The 27807-nt window shown below is 41.8% G+C and overlaps 2 protein-coding genes across 3 annotated transcripts in view; one reads left to right on the top strand and one right to left on the bottom strand.

Moving 5' to 3' along the window:
• neo1a (neogenin 1a) overlaps positions 1-27807 on the top strand; it is a 157422-nt gene that overhangs the window by 50064 nt on the left and 79551 nt on the right. The window contains 1 exon segment of the mRNA XM_030724466.1: positions 5153-5476. Coding sequence (XP_030580326.1) covers positions 5153-5476 — 324 coding nt within the window.
• On the bottom strand, positions 212-7034 carry LOC115776712 (C3a anaphylatoxin chemotactic receptor-like). 2 transcript variants are annotated; one of them, XM_030724477.1, is made up of 2 exons: positions 1800-1914; positions 212-1431 (listed from the first exon to the last, which is right to left on the bottom strand). In XM_030724477.1, exons 1-2 carry the CDS (start codon positions 1807-1809, stop codon positions 311-313), a joined length of 1131 nt encoding a protein of 376 aa, XP_030580337.1. In that variant the 5' UTR covers positions 1810-1914; the 3' UTR covers positions 212-310. The 2 variants fall into 2 exon arrangements, 1 of the variants encoding a protein (XP_030580337.1); XR_004019497.1 differs by lacking the exon at positions 1800-1914 and adding an exon at positions 6906-7034 and having other exon boundaries at positions 1377-1431.

Genomic DNA, 27807 nt, shown 5'->3' with positions numbered 1-27807 from the left:
ATTTAAAATGAAATTTAATGGTGAAAATCCAGGTCTTGGGAAATGACAGGATGAATGTTAAAACAAAGAAGACAAGCAAAAAATAAACTTCATATATGGCAGTTGTTTTTTTTTTAGACCTTAATAATTACAATACAGAGCTGCAGCACAGCCATGTAGGTTTTCATTAACATTAGATAATTAGATATAACTTCTCTTTCTTAGTATTGCAGCGAGGAAAATTTTGCGTAAAAAAATTGATTCATGGGCACCGTTAGCTCAGTGGGTGAGCAGGCCATAGGCCACCTAGCCAGAGTGCAGCGGCCTGGGTTCAAGTCCAAACCGTGACCCTTTGCTGTGTCTTCCCCTTCTCTCTATCTTCACTGACTGGTGTCTCTTCAGTGATGACCACTTTGCTTTCTGGAATGTTTTCATAAATGGCTGCGTCGATCCTCTCTAAAGTTGCAGCAGCGTCTGAGCTTCGGGAAGTCTTTGAAAAGCGTGATGACATGGAGCGAGTGGATGCAAATGACAAATGGTCCTCTGCCAGGGCGCTCTCTAGCACAAAACATATGGACTGGCGAAGCTTCTTCTGGAATTCTTCACACATGAAAACGTAGAGGATGGGGTTCAGACAGCTGTTCAGAAAAGCCAGACTCACAATCAGGGAACCAATAGTTCGAACAATGTCCTTGAGGTCTGGGTTATTAGCCTTTAATTCTATAAAATTGAAAACATGAAAGGGCAACCAGCAGATGAAGAACGCAAAAATGATGGCGGAAATGATTCGGCGAGATCTTCGTTTCCTTGTTCTTGGCGCGCTCATTGCACGGATACCTATGGCCACATAAGACACCACTATTACCAGGAATGGGATCACAAAGCCCATAACAAAGCGGAAAATGTGGAGGCTCAGTTTTTGCTCATGTGGCATAGAATAACCACAGTGTCTTTCCCCATTGCTCTCTGAAACTGTGCGAAAAGTGGCATAAGGAGTGCTGCAGACCCCAGCGATCACCCAGATACCAGCTGATATGAGCTGGGCTTTGCAGATTGTGCGTTTGTTGTGTGCCCACACCACCATCCAGATGGACAAACAGCGATCCAGACTCATGGCTGTCAAAGTGAAGATACTGGCAAACATGTTGACTACGCTCACAAAGTTGTTGAGCTTGCACATGAATGCTCCAAAAGGCCACTGGAGACTCTGAGAGAGAGAAATGATATAGAAAATCAGGAAGGTTGTGAAGAGGAAGTCAGCTACGGCCAGGTTGAGAAACCAAACTGAGTTGACCGTCTTCTTCATTTTGAAACCCGTCACATAGATGACCACGCCATTGCCCAGAGTTCCAACTATAAATATCACACAGTAGATGACAATGGAGGCTTTCTGGAGATGTGTGGAAGCTGCTTCCAGTCCAGAAGATTGATTGGCAGTGAAACTGCTGTTATCTAAAAACAAAAAGGGAAATGTTATGAGACACATTTTATACACATCTTATAGCATAAAACAATATTTCATTACTCGAGTTGCTAACTTACACAAACTGTATTTTTAATTAATAACACATGACCATGTACTTTTATAGTATAGTGTGTTAAAGTGCTTGGCCCCGGCTCATCTTCTGTCATACCAGACGTTGTGAAGTATTTCCAGAATTGTGAAAGCTGACGTTTCCCTTTATCCAACTCCATTTCTGCTGTGATCAGAACTGATAACGGGCACGCGTGCTAATTCTAAACAGTTTCGCAAGAAATCAAATTCCCTTTCATTTTATGCAGTTTAAAAGAATTGATGATGTATGTTTAGAGGATCTTACCCATCCCCATGTTCCTTTTAGCTGAGAGAATCTGTCTTTATTCTGAGTTGATCTCTATCGGTTGCTGCTTCTACTTGCTCTCTGGCTTTGATTGCTCCTCCCTCTCAGCCTGTGCAGCTGCAGATGAGGCAGTATGCACATGCAGACCTGAGTAGACACTCTGCAACTCTCTGACTTATCAGATGGACACGAAAGACAAACGTGCTGGATGTTTAAGAGTTTATTGTTTTTTTGTTTTTTTTTCACAAATTCACCAAACAACAGTACAGCGGCTGTTCAGCAGAGGCTGCTGTTGGATGCAAGCACAAGTGGAAAAATCTAGTAAAATATTGATGCTGGATGGAAGTGCACATTGTTCTTTTATGATTCTTGTGTTTTTCTACAAAGACGGAAATATGAAATGCGGTCAGCAGTTTGGAATACCGCTGTCCCTTTTTATCAAAATATTTGTTCAGTGGGTTCAGCATTGATTACTCCGTCCCACCTTTCCATGAAATTCAGAGTTTGAACTTTGGCCGCTAATGTCTTTGTTTTGGAATCTCGTGCTGGTTTGTGTGTTTGTCTGCAGTTTGATTTGTGGTAGAAACAGAGTTTTTGTGAATAAAGATTCTGGTGGAATATTATTTGGACGTCGCCAAAGAACCGATTGCCTGCCACGAACTTCCTTACACTCCTGGTTTATCCCGATCTCCAATCCGGTGTTATTCCCCTGCCCTGCTCTGCTGACACTGGATGTTGTGTCTGCAGCTGAAAGAAGCAGATGGTTCGCCATTTTCTCGACAGTGAAGCCGAAGCTAAGCCCTCCCCTACTGTTTCTACGATTGGGATGAAAAGCTGCTGAAGGCGGCTGCTTTGACTCTGATAGGATGCTGTCAGACCTTCAAGCCCATTCAGTTTTTCCTTCTGATAGAGAGCAGCTGAAGATGCTCTTTTGACTGGAAGGAATCCAAGCCTGGGCTCAGAAGCTCTGCCCAAACCCACACACCCACTGTTCCAGCAGTGTAATGCAGAGATGATTAAGCATGCCATGGTGCTTTTGGTCTGCTGGAGTGACGAATTCCCCCCACTGCTACCCCACTCTAGTCTCTCTCCATCTGTCCTATGAGTAAAACACATTTGCTAGTGTTGTCAGATTCTGCCCAATATGTAAGCAGGCTCGCTGTGAATTTATTGATTTTCCTGAAATTAGCTACTTGCTTCAGTCTAATTAGAAGCCACTCACTTGCTCCTAAGAGTTACAGTTAAAATGTTTCGGGCTGCTTAGAACATTTTATATTTTATTCATTACTGCTGTTTATTCTCTTGAATTTCACTTCCACTTCTGCCTGGGGGGGATTTTCAAAATGTTTTGAGCCCTTGCGCTCTCTGTGCATTACTAGGACTAATACAGTTTTCTTTACTTGCATTCACTCTGTAACTGCAGTGAAATGGCACCATAACACTCATATGGGAATATGTATAAAGTAGCAGCTATCAGAGATGTTTCTAAAGGGACTGTGCTCATCTATCAAGCCTAATTCACATTGTCCAAAGTCCTTGCTGTACACTGAGACAGACTTACTTCCTTTTCAGTATTCTAGTCTCCTCATCAGTGAATTAGTGTGTGTGTGGGGGGTCTGATTGCTTAGTTTAGTGGGAAAATGTTGCCTTCCATTTATTTACATCTATTTCTCTTTAGTTCAGTCACTTTCCACGGCATTCTGCTGTAATTGTTTGTGCTTTCACGAGTACTAAGTGCACAGAGGACAAGCATTCATATTGCCACCATAATGGACCGTGCATTATATTACTTCTCCCTAGATCTCACACTAGGGACTTGGAGCCACAAGGTAGAGAAATTACCTTCTAGTAGTTAAATAGCTGAACTATTGACACAGGATCCCACTTTTGCTCTCACACTACTCTCTCATTTTCTGCCTTCATCTTTTTTCTACCTCATTCTTGCGCTCCCTCTCCCCTGGAGACATGCCATTTCCTTGGAAGAGAGCAGGCATATTTTAAACTGCATTTAACACTCAGCCACTTATTTCACTCCATTCGTTGAATTATTAAAATACCTTCATACCTCTTTAATTATTTTTCAAGCTCTGCCCCATCCCTGCAGAACTGATAATTGGTGTTATTTATCTAAACAATACCACTGTGTGACTCTTACAGTGGGAGTGCTTGAATAATGGATGAGGTGAATGCAAAGCAATTTTACTTACTCTCACTTTGGCACTGTTCACGTCAATGTGATGTTACTATTTCTGCTAGAGGAAAGGAAATGGCAACCATGTTCCAAAGTGTTTACTCCTCCACTGTGCACTGTACTTATGATAAAGCAAGACGTGATATTAACTTGCCAGCGACGCTAGACTGGGTTAAATTTGTCAGTTCCTCTTGCCCAATTCCAGTGAGGCTTGTGGTTTCATAATAAAAAGCCTCTCCGAGGCTCCGGAATGGGCCGAGGTACACAGGCTGAAAAGATAGAATGAACAAAAAGCTGTTTTGGTTCGGGAACACTTTATTCAGTGTTTCGGGCACTTGGAGTCCTGCAGTGTTCTTTCATTTTTAGAGCGAGCATTGAAATATGCCATTGCTGTCAGTGATGTCTTAGAACATAGTGTGGCTGAACTGAAAAGGCAGCTGGTACTCAGTACTTTGAAGTGATTGCAAGCATTTTACACCTTTTATCAATCCTCTCCCATCCTAAATCCATTTTCCACCCGATCTTTGATAGTAGTTACACTTGGCTTGAAGTTTAGTGATAGAATAATTCATGTTGAATCATTTCAAATATCAGAATTTGAATCATGCTTTAAGTTTGTATGACCTTATGGAAATAAGACCCATGCTGGCATCATATCAGAATTACTGCATTGGTATCAGCTGCAGTAATGTTACATTTGAGCGAAAGTCTGACTAGTTGTGACATAGTTTGATGGATGAAGAATGGAGGCGAGCGACCTCAACCAGCCTCCTGAAAAAAAGCATCAAACTGATGGATGTGAATCACCACTTCCTGTAGGAACTTTCAGAATAAAATTAGAGTTAAAACAAGATATAGAGATTTATGAGCACTGACTCAAATTGCCAGACTTTGTAACCAGGCAATCACATCTGTGAGTCCAGAATTGGATACTGGATCACGATTCTGCTCAAAAATTGTGGTGTCGTCTTTTAGGCAGATTGCCCACCGAGCAGTTGCCATGAAACAAATCAGTTTCTGGAGATTGGCAGGAATTTCAGTTATTGTTCATTACTGCTCTGGGCAAATAGGGCCTGATCTAAGACATTACAAATGTGTGTCTGTGGATCAACTAGCTACGATCTTTGTTGACCTCTTTGTTCTTCCCTCTGTTGCTCTTCAGGTTCAGGAGCGCAGCCCTTCAGCCCCTTCTGGTTCACAGTGGAGCCCCAGGACACACTGGCCATACGGGGGAACTCCGCTTTCCTCAACTGCTCTGCACACAGCGATGCAGCCACGCCGGCACGCATCGAGTGGAAGAAAGACGGCACCTTCATGAGCCTGGTTTCAGACGAGAGGAGAAAAATACTGCCCGATGGCACGCTGTTCTTCTCCCATGTTGTCCACTCGAAACATAATAAGCCAGACGAGGGAACCTACCAGTGTGTTGCCACCATCGAGAACCTGGGATCCATATCCAGCCGCACAGCACGCCTTGCTGTAGCAGGTAACGGCTGCCGGATTTATCAGCCTGGTTAACTGATAATGTTTTACCGTATCATACAATCCAATTCAACTTAATTTTATGATTTATAACCGATTAGAGTTATCGAGCTGCCGACCATTCAAAAGTCACTGTGAGATTATGGGAAGAGCTGTTTACCAGCAAATGCTTTACAGACCCACTGAACTCCAACGCATGCTCATCAGCCACTTGTGCTGGCTGATGAGACTGAGTGAAAGTGTACAGTCAAAAGCTGATTGACAAACGAGGCGATGGGGTTTAGATAATCCGGGCTTTACCTTTTTGTCAGGGCTAATGAGACACCACGAGAAACAAAAGCTGTTTGTGAAATGACTTTTAAAGAAAAACCTTCAGCCTGTCAGTCTTTTCCCCCACATGCTGCACGTGCACAGATGCAGCGTCTGTATCCGCAAAGGGGTTTTGTGGTTGCTTTTTCTTATTCTGTTTTCTGTCCTTCAGTTGCTCAGTCATTTGTGCTTTCTTTTCTTTAAATTCCTTCACCTCGCCGGAGCCTGAATGTATTTCCCTACTGGATAAATGCTTGTAAAAGGGTCTTTTTTTCATTACCTGCTCTACAGTGTGACCTTGTTCAGCTCGGGAACAGCAAGTGACGTGGGATTATTAGGTGTTTTGAGTCAAGTCATGCCCCAAAATTCAATTTGCAGCTGCAGGAGCCACAGAATGCATTTACTGTGTGCTTTCTGCTCAGCCGTGCTCTGCCAGATTTTTAAAGACACTCGACAGAGACCTCTTGCTGACAATGGTATAGTAAGCCTCTCAGATATCGAGCGCCTGTGTAAAGTTACTGTCCGCCTGCGATTCTGTTTCTTTCCATGCCTTTTTGAATTACAGAGTAATGAGGCAGTGTGGAGAGAGTGAAAAGATCTTTCCTTTCTCACACAAAAAGCTTAGCGGTCTATGCTACTATAAGTAAAACTCCACATAGTAGCTTTAACTATGAGATCTTTGGTGTTAGTGGCACAGATTTGATCAAACTTGCAAATATGTCATCTTAATGACATAACATAGACAGTGGAATCATTTCTACAGCTGCCATTTATTGGTAATCCAGCAGCTGCAGGAGTGGGAGATAGGTGCTTCTGGAGTACAAATAAAATCTCCCCTCTGCGTTCACATATAATGCAAAGGGGACTTGCTCAGTTCTTGTTCCAAGATATGTTTCCGCTTTGAGACAGCATCACAGCCAGTGGGATCTGCCTGGGTCAAACATGATGGGATGTTAGATTCAATCAATTTCTATTTGAAGAGAGTAGCAGGTGAAATCTGTCAGCTTTTATAGGCGCACATGCGTGCTCGGGGACTCGCTGTTCACATGGAAATTTATGGAGTTAAAAGCTTCGGCCGCTGTGCATGTGCGTATAAACACACATACATTTATGGTTGTACTTACATAAGCACGTACGCACACGCACTGCTGTATCTCCAGCTGTCTGGCAGGTGGCCAATAAAAAGGTTAATTGCAGTGTAGAGAGAGCAGGCCATTAGGCCGCCATCAGACCCTGGAACGACGGCGCGGGCAGGGGTGGAGTGGGCGTGACCTCTCCGATGTAATGACGGAATGAGTCACGGATGGCTGGCGTGGCGGGGAGCATATCTGACAAATACCAGGGTAATATCTGGGATTGATTGCTAGGAGACATGCTGCTCATTCTTCCCGAGGAAAGAATGAGCAGCACACTTTCCACACAGCGGCGACAGCGCTACGCTCGCCAGCTTTACCTCGTTGCTCCTATTGACCCTGTGCCCGGCATTTTAAACATTTATTTATACGCACAAAGTGAAACGGTATTAGGATTCGGTGAAGGGCAAGACACAGTAAGATATGAAGAACACATATTTAATCAAGCTGAAGGAAATCACTATAGAATCCAATAAAAGCCTTACACTATTTCATACCACTCAGCTGAGCAGAGAATCATTTTACAAATGACTGTATGTGGAGAAATAAAATAAATAAATAAAAATCCCCTTTCTATGCACACTGTTGAATTGAATGTCTTTATACTGTGTAGTCTTGTATATATATTAAGCACTGTAAGCCATTATTAAAATATAATATATAATACATTTATTATTTTTCATATCGCCCAGCTCTGAGCTCTCATTCATGTACACACGGTAACATCCTTCTGCCTTGTGTTCCCTCTTTGCTCTTGCTTTGTCATCCAGCCTGTCTGTGTGTTTTAGCCTGTGTGTGCACAGTCAGATACTGTGGAAACACAAGCAAGGCTCAGATGAAAGAGACTGGGAATGTGGCCTAGTGGGGCGCAATCTTATGTATTCAGTTTGAGTCTGTGCAAGAGAAAAGGAGGGGGGGGGGATTATAGGGCAGAGAAGGAGCGAGCGGTATACAGCGGTGATAGCCAGGACACAGAGCGAGACGCGAGTAATGAGAAATCCCATCTTAACTGTCTGCTGTTCTCCCACGCAGCCATCTCTCCTCCCACCGGCACGCTTTGAACTCGGCCCTCTTTAAGAATCGCTTGAGGTGAGCCCCACCTCGCTGCCGCCTAACAGGGAAACCCCCAAATGAGAAAATGGAGAATTCACTTTGGCCTCTCACTGTCTCGGAGCCTCTTTGTTTGTTTTTCCCTTTCTGACCTCCGTGTATGCACATGAGGCAAGATGCATCAGTATTTCACCTCTGTTCCTCTCTCTCGGTCTCACCTGTAGGTGACTGTGGCACATAAAGATGACAGAAGCCACTTACTGCTTTGCTGTGATATCACGCTTCACTGAAATCTCATTCCCCCTCCTCACAGTAGCAGAAATTATAAACTGAACACCAACACTCTTCACGTGTCATATGTGTCGCCTCATATTTAATAGTACTCATCCTTTGATAGAGTCGGACGCCCTTTGAAGGATTTAGGGGTGTTGGCAGATTCTTTAATCCCTTTTTTTTTAAAAAAAAATTTTAATCTGTTTTTTGATAGGGGGGGTGCATCACACCCCCGGAGACATGATGGCTTTAAAAGGATGATTGCATCATCATTGCACGGATAGCTCTTTGTGGCGTTGTCGGAGACACTTTGTTGTACTTGCAGTTAAGTTGACGTCTTTACATATTGTGAATAATCACAAGTCAGCTATGTTTTCATAACGTGAAATGGATGTCAGCCAAACACGGATAAAGACACTCAGTTGGGATGAAGCATAATAGGGCACTGAGGTTGCCATGGTTAGCGAGATTTACTTTGAATGACTCTTTTATGTGTAGTACATCAGTGACTTAGGTAAATAAAATGAAAAACTTCAAAGGAATGCATATATATATATATATATATATATATATATATATATATATATATATATATATATATATATATATATATATATATATATATATATATATAGTAGCTTTATAATGAAAAGGATATTATCTGATTTGAGCAATTTTAAAAACTGCATATCATATCTTTTTCCTTAAAGATAAGCAGGCATTCTTTAGTCCTTTAAGGCAAGATTGCATCATGTTTTGACAAAGTCTCACATTGACTGTGTGGCTCGAGTAACGCTTTGGCAGTTTAATCTCTGTTAAATACTTTTTACCATCACAGACCTCAGTACATTCAGCTTTTGTTCAGACCACTGACAAGGAGTCCTGTAGTTAAGGTGCTGTTGAAATATTAAACGTAATATGATAGGTATTCATAAAGTGTTTCTAAGAGACGTAGCTGTTTTGAGGTTAATCTTTGCTTTGTGAGGCCCAGTGCCGCAGCCTCAGCTTTTGGTTTATGAATGTTGACCATATTTGGACAAGACGGTGGAGTTATCAGTTATTGTGGCTCCATGGTGTAGTGGTTAGTACATATGCCTTACATGCAAAAGAGCCCCAGTTTGAGACCAGAAAGAGACACAAAGCTGCCAGAAGTGCCTTTATATCTAGTGGGGTCATCAGTTTCTAGCTAATACTAGCAAGCTTGGCTCTTTGTTTGCAAGATGCATCCATAGTTTTCTGCTCATGACCTTTCCTTTCTAGGTTTCTTACTTCCTAACCACATTTATATGTAATGCTTGGTACTTGCACACTTGATCTCCTGGTGTCTCTGATTAGCAAGAGTACTCAAATGAATGCATGAGGATTGTTTCAGTAGCCACCTGAAGTTTACATTTCACAATTTGTTTGCATGCATTTACACAGCCTGCACACTGATTTCTGACACATAAATGATTTCTACCGTACTTTTGCTATAAAAGTTACTTTCCGCCGCTCCTTTATTTACAAGGGGTCACCACTGCGGGAAGCACCGCATGTTTGATTTTATTAAAGTTCCAGAGTCCTTCCTAACACAACCACAAAGGGATTTGTGTCTCCTCCTGGGATCAAACTGGTGCTTTTTGCTTGGAAGGGGAATGTGCAAACTACTACAATGTAATTGTGTTTATTCTATGTAATATTAATGAGCCTTAAATGTGAGAAAAAATAAAAGGGAGTATATATATATATATATATATATATATATATATATATATATATATATATATATATATAATTTTTTTAACTTTTGCTAAGAGTAATTAGGTCACAAGAGAGCATGTAAGTCCTTCTCAGATGCTTTGAACTTCTTCCTTTTCTCTTTTTAAATATATATTAACCTCACCCTGATTAAAATAAACACACAAAGCAAATAAAATCGAGGAGAAACAAATAGCGGTCTGCTTCCTACTATGTGCATAGATATGGCCCAATCAGCTCAGGTCTAACCACTAACACCCACAAGCTTCCCAGCTGTTCACTCAGGGTTATGTGTTCATTTTATTCATTCAATATATCTACCTGATGAACTCTACTGCTTCCCTTTCTTTCCCTCACCTCTTTCACCTTTGTCTTGCTTTCTTTGTCAGCTCTCTGAGTCACTGAATCACCCTCCTGTCCTTTCTTTTTACTGCCTTTACTACCACTCACAGTCCTCCATTTTCTCTTTATTATCCTTTCAGTCCTCCACCTCTCAACTGCTTCTACACACCCACTGGTATTCACACACTAGCACTCACCCATTTTGCAGCTCCACAGTGGCTGCACCAGTTTTAAAGCTCCATATAAAATGTACACTGATAAATCTCAGAAACAAAATAAGACAAACAAACAAACAAACAAACAAACAAAAAATCTCAGACGAACTCCAAAAAAGAAACATGTCACTGTTTTTCCTCTTAAATTTTTTAGTGTTTATTTGAGAGTGCGTACATACGCGTCTTGAGTATGTTCACACCAAGTGGCTGAATCTGAATTTTTAAAAAATATATGAGAAAAAAAAAACGTAGCAATTAAACGTTTCCATGCATCTGCTTGGGCAACAACTGTAACACAGTAAAGAGTTTGTTTATTAGGTCAAACTTTTGTGCAGTTTTTTTTTTTGTATGATTTTTTAAAAAATTCAGTGGCATAACTCAAAGAACCGTATTTTGTATTTGGTCAGATACTGACTTGGTACCCAGAGACAGAGAGGTGACAAAGGAATTGTTTTTCCCGCCAGCTGAATTCCTTCAGCCTCTACTTATTGCATATATTAAAAGATTCTCGACTGATATGGATCTAAACTGCAATTTGACTGGTTGACAGAGACATGTAACCACAGGGTGGTAATTTTACTGCTGTCCTGTTTTCACCTGACATCCACTACACCTGTAGGTGCAGCCTTGCTTTAATCTGCAAACTGCATTCATCTGTTGTGGTTTGGATTGAGTGACTGTTTTAAAAATTCATGTCTCTTCAAACAGAGCTAGATGCTGTGTAGGAATAGTATTAAGTCAAGTATCCAGTGCTGTATTTTACATTTCTGTATAGCCTGTCATGCATTACAGTTATCTTTGAACCGCACGTTGACAGACATCTTCCCGAGGATGAGGATGCTCGCTGCAAGAATTATAATGTGGATAACAAGTCCCAGTTTCCAGCCGCGAATGAGTCATTACCCCGCGCTTTTTCAGATGTATGACAAGAGAAACAACTGTGAACACAAAAGTGTGTGATAATAATCCACTTTATGAGTGACTGCGGAAAGCAGGATAACACAGACTTAGCTTCCCTTTATAGTTTTGGCGTTCCGGTGTAGGCTGATTGGATGGAGAGAAGAACCTAAAAAATGCCAGCATAGATTCTGGTTTTTACAGTCGCACTATTGGTGCAGGCCCATATCAGCGTGCACGCGTCCAGGTGCACGCACTTTTCCCACTCACGACCAATTACGAGCTGCACTGCGGCTGAGTTTAGGGTTGTTGCGACGATGAATCGTTCTGTCCAGCGTCAGGATCACAGTGGCTTCCATTACCATGATTTTCATCTCTCTCTGGCACATGTCAGGAAGGACTGAAGTGAGCTGGAGATAAAGCAGGAAGAGGATACACTTAGGTAGTTTTATCAGTTTTTGAGATGAAATTGAAATGGAAAACACAAAAAACAGAAATACGCATATGAGCTGTTAGATCCACCTATGAAGATGAGACCTAACAAGACTCAGAAACACAGCAGCTGAGAAAATATGATGTAGCATATCTTAGTTGAGGATGGAGGTTTAGGGAAAGATCAATCTTTTTTTGCTCTCTGGGGGCTGGCAGTGGGAGAAAAGTGTCAGCAGGGAGTCTGTTGGACTGGAGGTAGATGACAGCCTCCATTTTACGTGTATTCACTGACTGATTAGGTCCTCTGGGTAGGTGGAGAGGCTGATGGAGACAGCCCTATCTCTACTCTCCAGACGCCACAGTGTCTGCTGTGCGGTTTTTGTGTGTGTGCATAGAAATTTACACCCACGCAATTAATTGTCTTGATACGTTTTCAGAATTTTTCTAGTTGAGCACCAATGCAAGTTGCCAGCGTCAACGCAGGCTCATTTCAAGTTTTTTTTCCTTTTTTTTTTTTTTCTTGTGCAACAACCTAATCTCCCTCCTGTAATTTTGCTCGTGAAAAAGCCATTATTTCTAAAAAGTCCTCATCACATAGGTTCCTGTTAAATCAAGCTTTTTGTGTGATTGTTTCTTTAAAGGGTTCCGTTATGCTTTGCTGTCATATGTGCTGCTAAAAAACAAACATGGCCAAAGTTTGATGTTGTACAGGTAATCACTGGAAGTCAAAAGCTTGAGTGTGGATATTTTTAAATATGACCATCTTAAGCACACAGCTCTGTCTGTGAGCCCCACCCACCCACAGCTCAAACCTCCTCTTAGCGAGGGGCAGCCAATCAGGGTAGCCTTAAAGGTTGAAAACCTGAAACTGATTGCTTCAGACAGAGGATGGACTGAGGAGTTATGCAGAGCTCCAATCTAAGAATCCTATAAACTGTAAAATTATTATTGGACTTTTGATTTTTGATTGACTTTTGATTTTATAATCTTACTTAACCACGTGAACTGCTCAGACATTATAATCATGTGCCATTATCTTTACTGGTCGTACTAGAGTGTTGAATTTATGATCCTGAAGGGCAGAAATGCTCAGTGTTTACTGGATGTGCTACCCTCACTAGTCTAGTAAGTTAATTATTCATATTTTATTAATGTAAAATGTAACTGAGTTCTAAGATGTTATGCAGATAGCAGCACCGATCTCTCTCTGAGGGGAAGGTGTAAGAAAGCACGGTGGAAAAACGGATGACGGCGCGCACGGTTCTGCAGCATTTTGATGTAGAAAATGAACAGCTGTATGTGGGCTGTGTTAGAGTAAAGAGCACAAGCATGAAAGACAGCAAGGAAAGAAGGCTGCTTCTGCTAACACTGCTAAACATGGCCACATGTGGGAAACTAATCTGGTGTGTGTATATATATATATATATATATATATTTTTTTTTTATGTGAAATGTAGCGCAGAATGTGAAGTGCTACATATTTAAGCAGGATTTAAAATACAATATGATTATTGGCACTTTTGTTTGCTCTCTTATTTCCTTTGGGGTCATTTCAGCGGATGGATTGGCATGTTTGTTTTGGCACCGTGTTGATGCCGGATTCCCTTCCTCATGTAACATCACACACACACACACACACACACACACACACACACACACACACACACACCAAATTTATTTGGGCTTGGAACCAGTACTGGGAGTAGACTAGCTTGTGACCACCTGAGGCTGGGTCTGTGTCTCCTCCTGGTCTCCAGCCCGGGAGCTTTCCTGTATACAGTGACTATAAGGCAACTGCTACACCATAATGAAATGTTTAACTTTGAGTTGAGGTCAAATAGGACTGTTTATACCAGTTACCTGTTGACCTTTTTTCCTTTTCCCTAATAAGACCTGTGTTAAACCCATCATGTATGGAGCCTCACTCTCACTTGCGGGTACATGGATTCATACGGAAAATACACCAGCTCCCCTGAGAAATAAATTCAGTAACACTGCTAAAAGTAGTACAAACAAATCCTCAGAGATAATTTCAGTGTCTGCGCCAGATTATATCCAACTACACGGAGAGTGTTTGAAAAAACAAAATACCTGGGGACATTTTCTTCGCTACAGTGAAGTCGCAGTTAGAATTTCAAATTAAAGTGAAGTGTCCAATTGAGCTGAGAACATTTCCAGCCTGTTTCTACACTGCGCTGGTACAATTACTATGTTCTAATGACAGTGATAATTGACTGTTTCTGTCAGCAGGCGAAGATAAACTCGTAATGACTTCCCAAACCCACTCTTCTGTGTTTCTCCTCTGTGTTTTCGAGCCCACTGCTCCTCATCGTGCACCTCGACTCCCCTGCCAGCCGAACTTCAATTCGCAACTGCACATAGTGCTTCTCCCAGTACGTAGGAGGCATCTGCACATCAGTGAAGATTCTCCACTGCTCAAGGCTTTCCACACAACCTTAGAGATTTCCCTTAAATGTTCTCATTTTGTCTTTGGACCTGAAGGATAAAATCACGGCATCGGTTAGAATTTGGCTGCTAGCACATCATGTTAATCAGCTTGAGTGTTTTTTGTCTGTTATAGATGTGTTGCTACCATCTGCTCTAAAATATCTACTTGCGTGCGTGAACAGCATAAATTTGGGATCTCATGCAATTTTGAATTGCCCCTCAACAGCTACAGCTCTATGTGGATTTCCTTGAAATGTGTCAGCGGCCTCTTAGGCTGAATTTGACACATTTCCCAGGCTTATGTAAAGTGATACACTAAATAAACAGATTATCCAAAATTTGAATTTGTCATATTAAAAGGAACATCACAAGATGTGCTTTACGCCAGTAAAGTCAAATACACATCCAGAAATTAACATTAATGCTTCAAGATGTTGGGGAGATAAATGAATCTAAAAATCAAAACTGAGCTCTCTCAAGCTTGCAACCAGGCTTCACCGGCAACTTGGGATACTTTAAAATTAATCTGTTACACAGGAACGCTCTGTGGGCAGCTGCCAATTTTTGGGGCTTCCCGTGTAGACAAATTATCCAGATATTGTGTATCTGTGTCAAAGCTTCCTGTTGTGTCATTCTTTGTTTACAATTTTAAATACGTAGGGGAAAAAAGATGAGTTAAAAAGCTAAATTAGTGTGAAAGCTGATGGTTTTGAGATTGCATATTCTGCGTATCATGTAACACAAATTTATCATTAAACAGTAATTTATAGTGAATTCTTCACTTCCTTCCTGCATCATAGGAAACCCCCAGCAGCCTAGGCCTATTGCAGCATAACTAAGGGATGGTTCAGGGTCACCTGATCCAGCCCTAACTATAAGCTTTATCATAAAGGAAAGTTTTAAGCCTAATCTTAAAAATAGAGAGGGTGTCTGTCTCCTGAATCCAGACTGGGAGCTGGTTCCACAGAAGAGGGGCCTGAAAGCTGAAGGCTCTGCCTCCCGTTCTACTTTTAAGTATCCGAGGAACCACAAGTAAGCCAGCAGTCTGAGAGCGAAGCGCTCTATTGGGGTGATATGGTGCTATGAGGTCTTTGAGATAAGATGGGGCCCGATTATTCAAGACCTTGTATGTGAGGAGAAGGATTTTAAATTCATTTCTGGAATCAATGAAGAAAAGCCAGTATGGGAGAAATATGCTCTCTCTTTCTGCTCCCCGTCAGTACTCTGCAGCGTATTGGATCAGCTGAAGGATCAGCAATCACAGCTTCATTGTTTGTTTTCAAATCCATTGTGGCAGTGTATATAAGCAAAATTACAAAAATTGTGTCATTGTCCAAATTGATGATTGATAAATGAGTAGTTGTGCTTTTTTTTTTTGTTTTTAAATGGATGAATTAAGGGAGAGCAGCTTCTGTGGTGGCAGGCACATATTACCAACCAAATTACTTAATTTTGGGTTGACAGGATGGTGGGGTTGTGCTGGCAGGTTCTGCAGTATGAAGGGACATGTAGAAAAGAAAAAACAAAAAAAGGGTTACCTGGGCAGAACCATATTCAAAGATGTAAAAAGTTTTTGCAGCGAGCAGTCTATCACTCTAGCAGCTTCTTTGAATCTGCATTAAAAAAAGAGGCCTGGCTACACTTGAGAGCATTTTGTTTATCCTTCAGTCCCTCATTGACATTCACTGGTCATGTCTCCTTCCTTGTGGTTCTTCAGATAGAGACACGTACGCTGTTAGGGACCAGTGTGCTCATCCACATTGCCCTTTCATCTCCCAATGCCCGTCCAAGTGAGCATACATGAGGCAGTTTTGGGTTTTCATACTAAAGCGTCCCCATGTTTCAAAGCTAAATTGGTCTTCATAGGGCTTTTGAACCCTGAAAGAGATTTCACTCTCACAGGTTTTTTTTTTTAGATGGCTCCCCGTGCCTCTAGGAAGTCTTTTGAAATACACCTCGGCATTCATCAGGCAGTCGGGGTGGACAGAAAAAGTGAGACCGAGGATGGGGAGAAAGTTTTTATTCCATATTGATAGGGTCCAGCCAGCCTGGAGTTTTCATATTCAAGGTCACTTGTCTTGACAGCTGTTCATTTAGAAGAGTTTATAGAAAGTAGTTCCAGTAAAAACCATCCCAATATCAATGCTTTTATGAGCCCCTTGAATCGGTCCCTCCTGTCTCAGCAGAAATCTGAAACATTGCGACTTAATAATGACAACCATATTACATCTTTTATAGGACATCATATGTAAGATGGTCTATTGTGAGTAAAATGTGTGATTTCAGGGTGACAGAGAAGGGATTTGATTTTGTTGCTCTAGATGTAAATAAAATATGTTTGAAATGCATATTTTAACTCTCCTTGGCTTGTGCTGAGGAAGCAAAAAATAAAAAAATAAAAAATCTGTTTCATTGCATATTCTACACTGAAAATCTCCTCGCCTTGGGCACAGACGGAATATAGTGAAGGAACTAAAGTGTGAAGTGCTCGGAGCATCTTAGCTTCCTCTGTTTCAGAGATCAACATTATTTATGGGCTGACTTTTTTTTTTTCTTTTTTCACCATCTGAGCGGGTTTCCATAAGCACTGATGGATATTATGATGGTACTGGAGAGGTGGGGCTTGCACTGGAAGAGTTGCGACACCTTGAAAAGTATTTCCCTGTGCTTCCACTCAGTTCATATCCCATGTTTTCTCTTCCAGCTGTTCGGATTTGACCTTTTTCCAAAAAAAAAGGTCAAATCCGAACAGTGACAAAGAGGCTTTATCTCAGAATTAGCCACATTCAGCTTGACAATCCTTAATGGAAACTTCATTTGCATTTATTTTGTTGCTTTTAGCCAAATGCACACATTCCTCACTTGGTGTCACTCAGAGATGACACAAGGGATGGGAGAGGAAAGGACTTTTGAGGGAGCAGGGTAGACGGGTGGTGCTTGTCACGTATTCTTATGCGTTCTACAGAGCGACAGTGACAAACATAAAAGCTGAATGACAATCTGTACGTGCTCTTCATCTCGAATAAGGACTGTTTGGGGAGCCTTTGGAGCCTGTTCAGACCTGCGTGAACACAGACTCTGTCTTAATGCGCGGGGGCACGGCATGTGGGATGCAGGCAGGAGTTGTGTGAGCGAGAGCGACGTGTGAAAAAAGAGAGCGTGATAAACAAGGGAGATGGAAAGCAAGGGAGTGATGGGTTGTTTCATTGAGCATTTCAGCTACGTGATGAAAAGTGTTGGCGAGTGCATGCGTGTAGATCCTCCTTTTACCGAGCTGCCCTGAACTCTGCGTGTGAGGGCCCAGGGGAGGGTGTTCAGGCTTTCCCCATGTCTCCACACCATGCTGTCACTTCATGACTTTTTGATTAGTGGATGGTGAACTGTGGAGGTGTCAAATTAAGGGTTGAGGGAGTGTGTGTGTGTGCGCGTCTGCACTCATGCATGATTTCAGGGCAGCGTGGAGGCGTTTGACTCAGTGAGTTGAGTCTGATGAGGCTTGATTGATGATTTAAAAAAAAAAACCTTGTGGTGTTCAAGTAGAGGCTCCCTGCTGTTAGTGTTGATGTGTGTTATTATGGGATTGTCTATCGTACAACTGACTACATCCTGGGATGCTGTTTATGTGCATTCAAATTGTAGAATAACTTGTCCCCCAAGGTCAGTGATCTCCTCCCTGTTTGCTCACATTCACAAATGCACGTGCGCATACGCACGCACGCACGCACGCACGCATGCATGCATGCACGCACGCACGCACGCACACACGCACACACACACACAGGTCCAGATGAGGCAAAACAGCCTTCTATTCCACACACGGGCTCACACTTTTGCTCTTATCATCCCTCCATCTCACCTTTCAGATATCCTGCACATCAGTGCTGCATTTTAACGCTCACCCATCAATTCGGTTTACATTTAGAGTCAGGGCAACATAAAACTAGCCTGCATATACAGTAGCAGTTGCATCCGTGCACCTGGCTTTCATGCTGTGGATGCATGTATTAAAATATTGTCTGTGGCCAGGGGGGATTGCAGTTAAATGACAAATACTTTCAATTTGCATCACTAAAATATGACATTTAGTTTGTTGGACAACACAATGTGCAGGCAAACAAATTGTCAAATATATACTGTTAACGCTGATCTGCACAACATCTGCTGCGTTTGAAGGCAATGCACTGCAGATGGACTGATGTAATTGCTATTAATGCCGAACTGTCAGGCCGACCAGGTGTTCCAGAGATCTGTTACATCCTTTTCTGTTAGGCTTGAGTGACTGATTAGGCTGCCTTTATGTTACTTTGCATTATTCCTGATATGATTATTTCAATAACCCTGCTTTGTTTTCTTCTTTGTAGAAAAAGCGCAGCTGCAGCATTTGCCCTCAGTAAATAATATATCCATTTCATATTTCCACATTTAATTAACAACAATAAAGCTGGTGGGTGAAGAGAGGTACTCTGGGGCTGTGGATGCTTCACACTCTGTGATCCGCATTCAAATACTAATCTTGTCCTCCTGCAGCCTTTTCGATATGTGCATTATGCTTTTGCAATGCTTGATGTCTGTGTTTGCTTTAGTTTGTTTAGTCTGCATTACGCTCGACATCTGCATCTTACCAGACGTGGCTAATGAACTTTGAAAGTGCGTTGTGTTGTACGCATGTCTACACGGAGAGATTGGTCTTCTCCGTGTGTCAGATTCCTTGTTGAAATATGAGCGGCTGTGCTCGGTCTGTTATTGACACTCACTGGAGCATCTCGGAAAGATGTTTACATGAATGTGGAAACGGGAGAAAAACAATCATAACTGTTTTCTGATCTCTGAGCTCTTGACAGGCACAAGCAGGCGCCTCTTCTCGCTAATAATGAATTCATGCCTGTAAACGTGGATTTAAAAATCCCCAACTAATCAGCTATGGCTGAATAATGAATATCTTAATCCTTTTTTCCTAACATCTTCTCTTAAATTTTAGCTTCAGACTTGATCAAACTCTAACAGTCTGTCACTTAGCTGTCAACGTCTCGCATTTCCAGTTTCCACTTTGTCTCATTTCAGTTAAAACCCTCTCTATCTGAACACAAATTAAGCTCAGTGCTCTGATCTGAAATTCAAAGTGAATGCTGGAGTTGTTTATAGTACAGATTCAATATTTGGATCGGATATCAGTCCAAATATGGCTCAGAAAGTGTGATCAGGTATAGGTGACAGCGGTCTGATATACGAGTCCTGTCTATTCTGCACAGTTTTGTATTGTTTCATGTTTACAACACCACAATTTTGTATGTTTGGAAGTTTAGTTTTAGTGTGAATTGCCCCAGCAATCTTTTCAATGTGCAGCCATATATTAAAGCACTGATTAAAGACATATTGGACAACAACAGTACAGAAAAGAGTGCAATAATATGTGGTAGTAGTGCAACAATATTGTGTTGATGCCTCTATAGTGTTACTTACATTACATTAGCTTAAGCTTTTATGTAACATTAGCTATTTTAGCCTATGGGAAAGAGGCAGGGCCAGCTGTCTCAAACAAAAATGATGATGTGTATTTCAGGATGAATAAATAAAGCTTATTTGGTTACATTGGTATCAGTATGAGCAGATACCTGAAGCCAACATATCTGGATCACATTGGAACTGGAAAACGTTGGACTGGTGCATTCCTAATTTCTAGGGTGTTTAAGAGCGACAAATGACAATAATTTGTGACACCATCACACCTCCCGACCAGGTAAACGATGATGAATGCTCCTAGCCCTGTGGAGTGACATCATCACCCTGCATCCCTGTAACCCTGCATCTGTGTCTTTGCGAGCATCTGCTGCTTAAACGCTGCCAGCCCCATACTGACAGACATACAGTCACACAAAAATACATGCATAGCCACTACTGGGTCTTCTGATGATTAAAAAGTAAGCAAGTAGCATTTCGAGGATTGTCAGCAGCCACTCTGCCTGTTTGTGCACCCTACATTTTGAAACACAATGCCCTTTATGTCAAGGAGTGAAGCCGACGCTTTGCATAGAATGGTTGACTGACTGCCTGAGCTGCCTCACCGTCTGCGGCATATTTCACACTGAAATAGCAACTCACTCCTAATCCTAGTTATGCAGGAAACATTTTTTTTTTCCTACCTTAGCTTCGTTGGGGTATAATTTGAAGCAGACACCCACACACAGATTTTTAAACGAGTACTAAATCGTGCTGAAGAGTAAGTTTGCTCTGTGCTTGTCTTTGTGTGTGTTTAGCACATTTATATTTACTTCCCTTGGATCAATAGAAGAGATGAGAGCTTTGCAGAAAACGATACACTTCTTTATCATTCTGTGAATATGAACTAAAAAAAAGGATATATTAGTAATTGTGGTGTTGCTGGGTTGCACACACACACACACACACACAAAGACTGCTACACTGCTAAGGTCCTAGTTTTTCTTTTGTCTTGGCAAAGTCTTGGCTATTCTTGTGTACAATGGCCCTCCTTCCCCCCACCCCCACCCTCCACTCCATCATTTCTGGTGTGGAAGACACTCCATTTTCGACTGGCCCCATCCTCCATCCATCTCATTTCCCTGCTAGCTGCACTTGCAGAGCTGGAGTATAAACAGAGCAACAGGGCTGCTGATAGCATCTGCAGATGTGCCGGCAACATCCCCAGATAAGAACCAGCAGCAGCATGCCCCTCTCTAGCAAACAATAGAGCTCCTACTGAAATGTGTGGTAGGAAGATGGAGAGGAAAAGAGGAGGGGTGATAGGAGTGGGTGGAGGTGAATCTGAGTGTAATGGAGGGAGTGAGAAAGAGACAGCACAGTGGCAGAGAAGAGTCTGAAGGAGAGAGGTGAATGTGGAGAGGTTGTCCGCGTGCCCATCAACAGCAGGACAAGGGTGTGTTTAGTTCGTTTATCTGGATGGCCTGTCGAGCTACAGGAGGGTGGAGGGGGCCCTTCATTCCAGTGGAGGGGGTGGGTGTTGCTCACGGCCTTAAGGAAATAAGCACTTGAAGAAAGATGTGAGGGCAGGCCAGCAGCAGCTGCTCTTTGTTCCTCATGTGTTGGGCTTGATTGACAACTCTTTATAATCCCACAGGTGACTCCTCTGACATTGGAGGCCGCTCGGTGGAGCTTCTCTCTGCAGCCTGTCTTACCTGCCCCCCCCCCCCCCCCCCCCCCTTCTCTGATAAGGAAGCGAGGGAAAGCAGGGAGGTTAGACGGAAACGCAAAGGGATTTATGGTTGTAGTGCCAACACATTTATCTGTGCTTGGATAATGGGAGCGTCCGCTGCTATGGTCTCCTATGGCAACGACCTCTGCAGAAGGTCAGGTCCAAAATGGGCTGAGAATGAGCTAAACTCCCAGTGAAAAAACAAGACACCTTAACATGATTAAAGGCCCTAATGCAATCACTATTGTTCCAGCTACAACTCAATTATCTGTAATGAAAAAGAGCCTTTCCACTTGATACTGTGGAACATAGAGAAGGCTTTATACTCCTTCCACACCGTTTAAGAAACCCCCTCCCCCACACCTTTCTGTTGCTGGATGAGGGGAGTTTGTGCCCCACCAGACAGCAGATAGTGGCACCCCCCCCGAGTGCCCTGATTTGTTCATTGTCCCCAGAGGGTAAGTCACCAGACAAGCCAGATTTGAGAGACCATACCTGAACATGAGTAAAATGCACATGGGAGGCAGAAAAGTGACATCATATTCCTAGAATTGTGCCACACATATGTTCAACTCACCCAAAAGCACAAAACGTTCTATTAAAACAGGTTTTCTAAAAAAATATAATCAGCAGGAATTTGCATGAATCATTCTCAACCAAAAAACACAAATTTTAACCTGGTCCCATCGTCTTACTTGTGGTAATTAGCTGCTTTTCATTGCCTGTGACATAGACAACATAATATAACAGGTTTTATTATTGTTGGTCAGGCACAATAAGCAATTTAACAGCATTGTCCTGAACAAAGGAACGTTGTCTGTAAGTATTCTGCAGATTAATCAGTAATGAAAATAATCATTAGTTGCAGCACTGGATTACGGTTATTCATTAACTTTGAAAAAATAATCCCACCTTTTCATAGTTGAGTCGGTGTTTTGCAGAAACAAAACAAAAACTGATAAATGGCCCCCGCTGGGTGGGTGCACTTGATGGCTGAATGGCTCCTAACAGTAGTTTTGATCTGCGAAGAGTGGAGCGGTTCACACTAGGGGGGTGTCACGACACCGGCCAGGTTAGCATTTTTAAAAACTGTTTAATACTTCGGTGTTTTTGGATCAGGAGCTTTACTGACCCCGTGAAATTCCTCCTAAAGTGTTGTTTGCTGTTGTGAACACCGACTACATCAGCTGCTAGTGAGGAGAAAGGCTGTGAGCCTACCTGTCTGCAGGTGCTGTGTGAAGCGATGTGTCAACTAACCACTACACAGGATTTGACATACATGCATAGAATTTTTTATTTTTTTTCCCATTTTTAAAGCAAAGTTCCCATCATTTTTTTAAAGGACATCTCAGTCTTTTAACTAATGTATTGTTCCTATGGCAACTGACCTAGCCCTGTCATATATTCGTCTCCATCCGTCACCATCAGAGAGTCTCCTTGTAGCCCTGCTGTCTCTTTCCACATCAGGCAATCAGAGGCTGTCAGAGTGCCAACTGTACCAGCAGCCTCATCCTGATGTGTCATTATTCATCTAGACACAATTGAGTGTGTGTATTTTCATTGTAGGCTGATCCTTCTCTCTCTCTCTCTCTCCCTCTCTCGCTGTCTCTCTGTCAACCATATGCAAGTAGGAATGAAAGACAGCAATCACACAGGCGGCTTGTCACAGTGGTAACGTCCTGATTGAGACGGAGAGGCGGGTTACTGACATTTGTTTCGAACAGGCCTTTTGCAGTGATTGTCCTCTAAAGTGCATGCTGTATTGTGTGTCGCCGAGAGCGTAGTAGTAAAAACGAAAGAAATTGTTTCTGTAAAGAATGAGAAATGTAACGAGGCGGAGGTGCCTCCTCAACACCTTATTGTACTCGAAACTGCAGCTGCGCCTCGGGGCCAATCTGCTGCTCGTCACAAATGTTTAGAAGGCTGTTCTTTACTCAACATCTGGTCTTCATCCAGAGTGGTGTAGCACTTTCAAATGTCCCTCCCCTGCCTAAGAGCTGTTTAGCCTCGCTGAGTTAGCTCAACATACATAAAGAAGTCAGGAGGATCGGTGCCTCGAATACGCCGCTGCTCCTCACGCTGGCGTCTATTTTCATTCCTGTTTGCAACAATGAAGTGATGCATTTATTTCGTGACTGCCGTCTGCCATCCCCGTCTTGTCATATTTCAAATGCAACAACAGGCTGATGTGTCTTTCCTGGATACCAGCTGCCTAATGTTTTCACTGTACTACTCTATTCAAGCGCTGGCTGGATACAGGGTCAGGACATGCCTTTTCTGTCATCTCCTGCCATTTATACAGCTCAATAGATAAAATAAGAAGCTCCGTCTGAGGCCGACTTTTGTGGAACACCACCCACACATCCATCTTCCGTCTGCTCTTCTGATGTGTGTACACAACACAGGCTTTTCACTGTGTGTGTATTGGCGGTTACCATTGTACAGCACACGTTTTGTAGTTTTTCCCACTGATTAGCTCATTGCTCGTTACATGTTTCCAACTCTCCCGTCGGAGTAAGCAGTTTGATTTTAGCTCAGTTTTAAACCCGGTGCCATTGTTATGCATTTATTCTAACTGAAAGCTGTTTGGGTGAAAATTGAACGTAGATTTTTTGTAAAATCACATCGTCACCCCACCCTGTTGATGAAAAAGACGAACATGTTGCGATGACACAGCCAGGCGCGCGCGTTTCATCATTTCCTCAGCATGTCATGCGCTCGTCAGGCTTCATACATGATGGATAATCTCGCTGACTTCCGATACACGGCCATTAATTAATTTTTGTTTTCTTTCTTGTCAATCTTGGGAGGCCTCCCACCTGTCACCCCCTGATGGGATGAAAGTCGTTGCATACCTTTTGCTGTGGAGCAGGTAGAGAGCAAAGATGAACAAACATCTCCAAGAATTCCCAAACTACAAGTTTATATGCATTTTAAGAAGGATGACCGCAATAGTTATGTGCCTATAATATCTTCCCCTGTGTGGGCCATGCAAACTTTGTAATTAAACGTTGAGGTTTTCTTTGAAAAATGCTAAAAGCAGCTTGATTCTTGACCACTTCTGATATTCATATTAAACCTAAAAATGGCCAAACTAACTCCCTCTTGGCACAGCATATAAAGAATTCATGCTGTGCTTTTCATACATGCACAGCCACTTAAGGACACAGCCGGAGCGCCACCCCTCAACGCTTAATTTCATCACGATCCAGGCTGCATTAGTGCGAGAAAGAAATATTTTTCTTGTACAATAAATGCTGAAGTGCTGTTATGAAGAGTGATGGTGGGTGGGCGGGGGGGGCAGCATTGTGGTTTTATTGTTTGGAGGGGAATGTCTTTGAGTGTTTGAGTGGGTTCTGCAATACAATCCAATTAAAGTTTGATAACAGATAGAGCAAAGGAGAAATATAAACGCCGCTCTCTAAGAGTAGTCATCATTATTATTGTTTTATTACGGGCTTCCACGCTGTCGTCTGAGCTCATGCACGTGCAAGGTGCATTAATGTATTAATGTACTATTATTAGCGGGTGGGAGGGTTTCATGTGCTAAGTCCTGTGAAGAATTTTGGGGAACTGTGCTCAGAAGGAGCTGGTCTACTGACAAGTTAAATATAAACCCTGAAATTGGATGCATGGCACTTTGATTGGATGCAAAATCTTATAACTGGATTCATGACTGCTAAAAATGTCTAGTTTTTAGGACTTTTTTTTTTGGCATAAGACAAGCTTTTGCATAAATTATTGCTGAAATCCTGATTATCTACATGCAGGAGGTCAAACATAAGAAAAGGTGTGGTATTTTTCTGTTGGCATTCAGGAAAAATAACCCTCACGGCTTTGTTCAGCCTCTAATGTTCCACTTTTGTTGATGCCCTCAGACGTGTTTGCTGAACTCGGGGTGTTTATTTCACTTATGTGTGTAGTATTACATTATGCTGAATGGTTTATCCATTTTTATTTGCCTAAACTACATTTTGAGTTTCTCTTACACTTAAGCTGTTGGGTGTTTTTCCAATTACTACAGCACTGTCCGAATTTCTTTCTTTATATTTTGCTTTTCGTGAGCCACACTTTTCATATTGTTTTTTGGGGGCTTTTTAAAATGGCCTTGAGCTATAGTTCTCCAGGCTTTTTGAAGATCTCTCAAAGTTTTTCTTTGGACATTGGCTGCCTTTTCACTCATTCTCAAGTCCAGTCATTATTTGACCATATTTAGAGGAATTTTTTGTTGTTGTTGTTTTTTTTAAGCCACTTAACATGGACCCATGAATCATTCAAGCATTAAAAAAGATGCCTTACCCAAGGCTTGAATCACTTTTGTCTACACATAACAGACATCTTAGCAACAAACCAATTTGAAATTGTATCTTTAGGCACTTTGTTACTAGCAGCCATTTCTTTAGCTGAGTCTATGACAAATGCCAAAGATAACACAGTTTGACAGGCATAAAATAGTATTTTTGCACCAACAAGATGATTCCCAAAGAGCTGTTAGCTCAAAACTTCGTATATGTCAGCATGGTAGGCAATGTGTCCTTAAAAGAATTTGAGGAAACCGGATAAGTGGAGGATAAAAGAAGTGGCAGGCCTAAAAAAAAAAAAAAAAAAAAAACTATCTACAGCAGATGAATGTCCCTTTGAGGAACCTGGAGAAGTATTCCTGAAGACTACTTAAGGAAATAATAAGATTGATTCCCTAAGAAAGTTCAGGCTGTCTTCAAGAATAAAGGTGTTCATACCAAATATTGACTTCTAAGCTTGTTAGACTTGTACAAACTCTGTTTTTGCCTTATATGCTGTATTTCCATGTGTCTGTAGACAATAACTTGCTGCACCTGTTTCCCCCAGCTTAGAAAAATATAAGGATATGAGAGGCAGCTCGAGACCCTTGCACAGTACTGTACTTGGAATTGCACTAGATACCTCAGCTCTGCCTAATAAACTGGTGATTCACAATGTATCCAAATGTATTTTAAGTTTCCCTTTGTGTTTGACATACATAAAGTGCACAATATGAATCAATTCTTTACTGTTCATAAGACTGTATGTAGGCTAAACAGCTTGATTTGATGTAATGAAGGAAGCCCTTAGTAAAATATTCTCCCCTGAAGCTTGGAAACCTTTAATTAGGAAAAATTAATTACTACTTACGCTGCAGCTTTAAAGGGAGTGTGAACAGAAAGAGACACTGAACTGAACAAAGCAAAGCAGATACTGTTCAGGGGGATTTAATAGCAAGGAAATACATTCAGACCTTCTTCTCAAAGTCACTACATCTTGCAGAAATCACTGTTTTTTGGACTACTTGATTACCCTGCCACTCCCTCATTCACCTGACATCTTAGATTTTCATTTCCATTAACTGGATGTCTTCACATTCTGTCTAATTTACTCTTCAGCTGGCGTCAGATCTGTCACTTCACTGACTGAAAGTGGTGGGGTTTTTTTGTTGTTGTTTTTTTTTGGGGGGGGGCTCAGCAAGCTTGATTTGGCTCTGTCTGGTCTTTTGAAATTCATAAAAACACCAAGAATAGAAATTGTGGTTGTTTGTGTTTGTGTGCTTGGGTTGCAAAACTGAAAGAGACATGTTGATAATGGAGGACAAAAAGGGTGTTATTATTGCGCCCTTTGCATGGTCAAACACACATTTGTAACAGTCGGTGCATTCTAGGAATTATTCTGACACAACGGGTTTTAATTTACGTCTTTAGTGTGCCCACTTTTCTTCAGCCTGACTTGCGGGCTTCAATTTCACATATTGATTTCCCACATTTCCCAGAATGACTTTCAGCAGTCTCCTGCAGCACACTTGTTGAATTCAGAAAGGGAGAAAGAAGGATAAGTAGCGGTAATAATAGAATGGAAAGAATGACATTGTAGTCGAGTCTGTGCTGTAGAAGTGGGGAGAAAGGAAGTTATGTCTCTTTTGTTTATATGTTGCTTTTATCTGATTGTTCATGGTTGCAAATTATGCTGCACCTGGCAGGAACATTTTCTCTTTGACTTAAGTTTTAGTTTTAAAGTTTTAGCTCATGCTATCTGAAACAATAAACAACAGTGTAGTATTTAAATTAGGCTGTATCTCAAATAAAGCATGTTCCTGACTGGTGAGCTTGGTCCAGTGTAGGGTTGCCAAAATATTGATACTTAAAAATGAAAAATTACTAATGGATTAGCTATTCATTTGTTACGGTGTTGATACCAACAGTGCCACTTTCGCACGCTCCACCCCACACGACTTCATCCAGCACCCAGACACGCTGGCACACAGCCTCTCCCATCACTAACAGCTAAACACACGAACGGGACTTGACGTTAATACTACTGAACA

This window comes from Archocentrus centrarchus, chromosome 3 (assembly GCF_007364275.1).
Source record: "Archocentrus centrarchus isolate MPI-CPG fArcCen1 chromosome 3, fArcCen1, whole genome shotgun sequence".
Lineage (NCBI taxonomy): Eukaryota > Metazoa > Chordata > Actinopteri > Cichliformes > Cichlidae > Archocentrus > Archocentrus centrarchus.
This window is presented reverse-complemented; position numbering and strand designations above follow the sequence as displayed.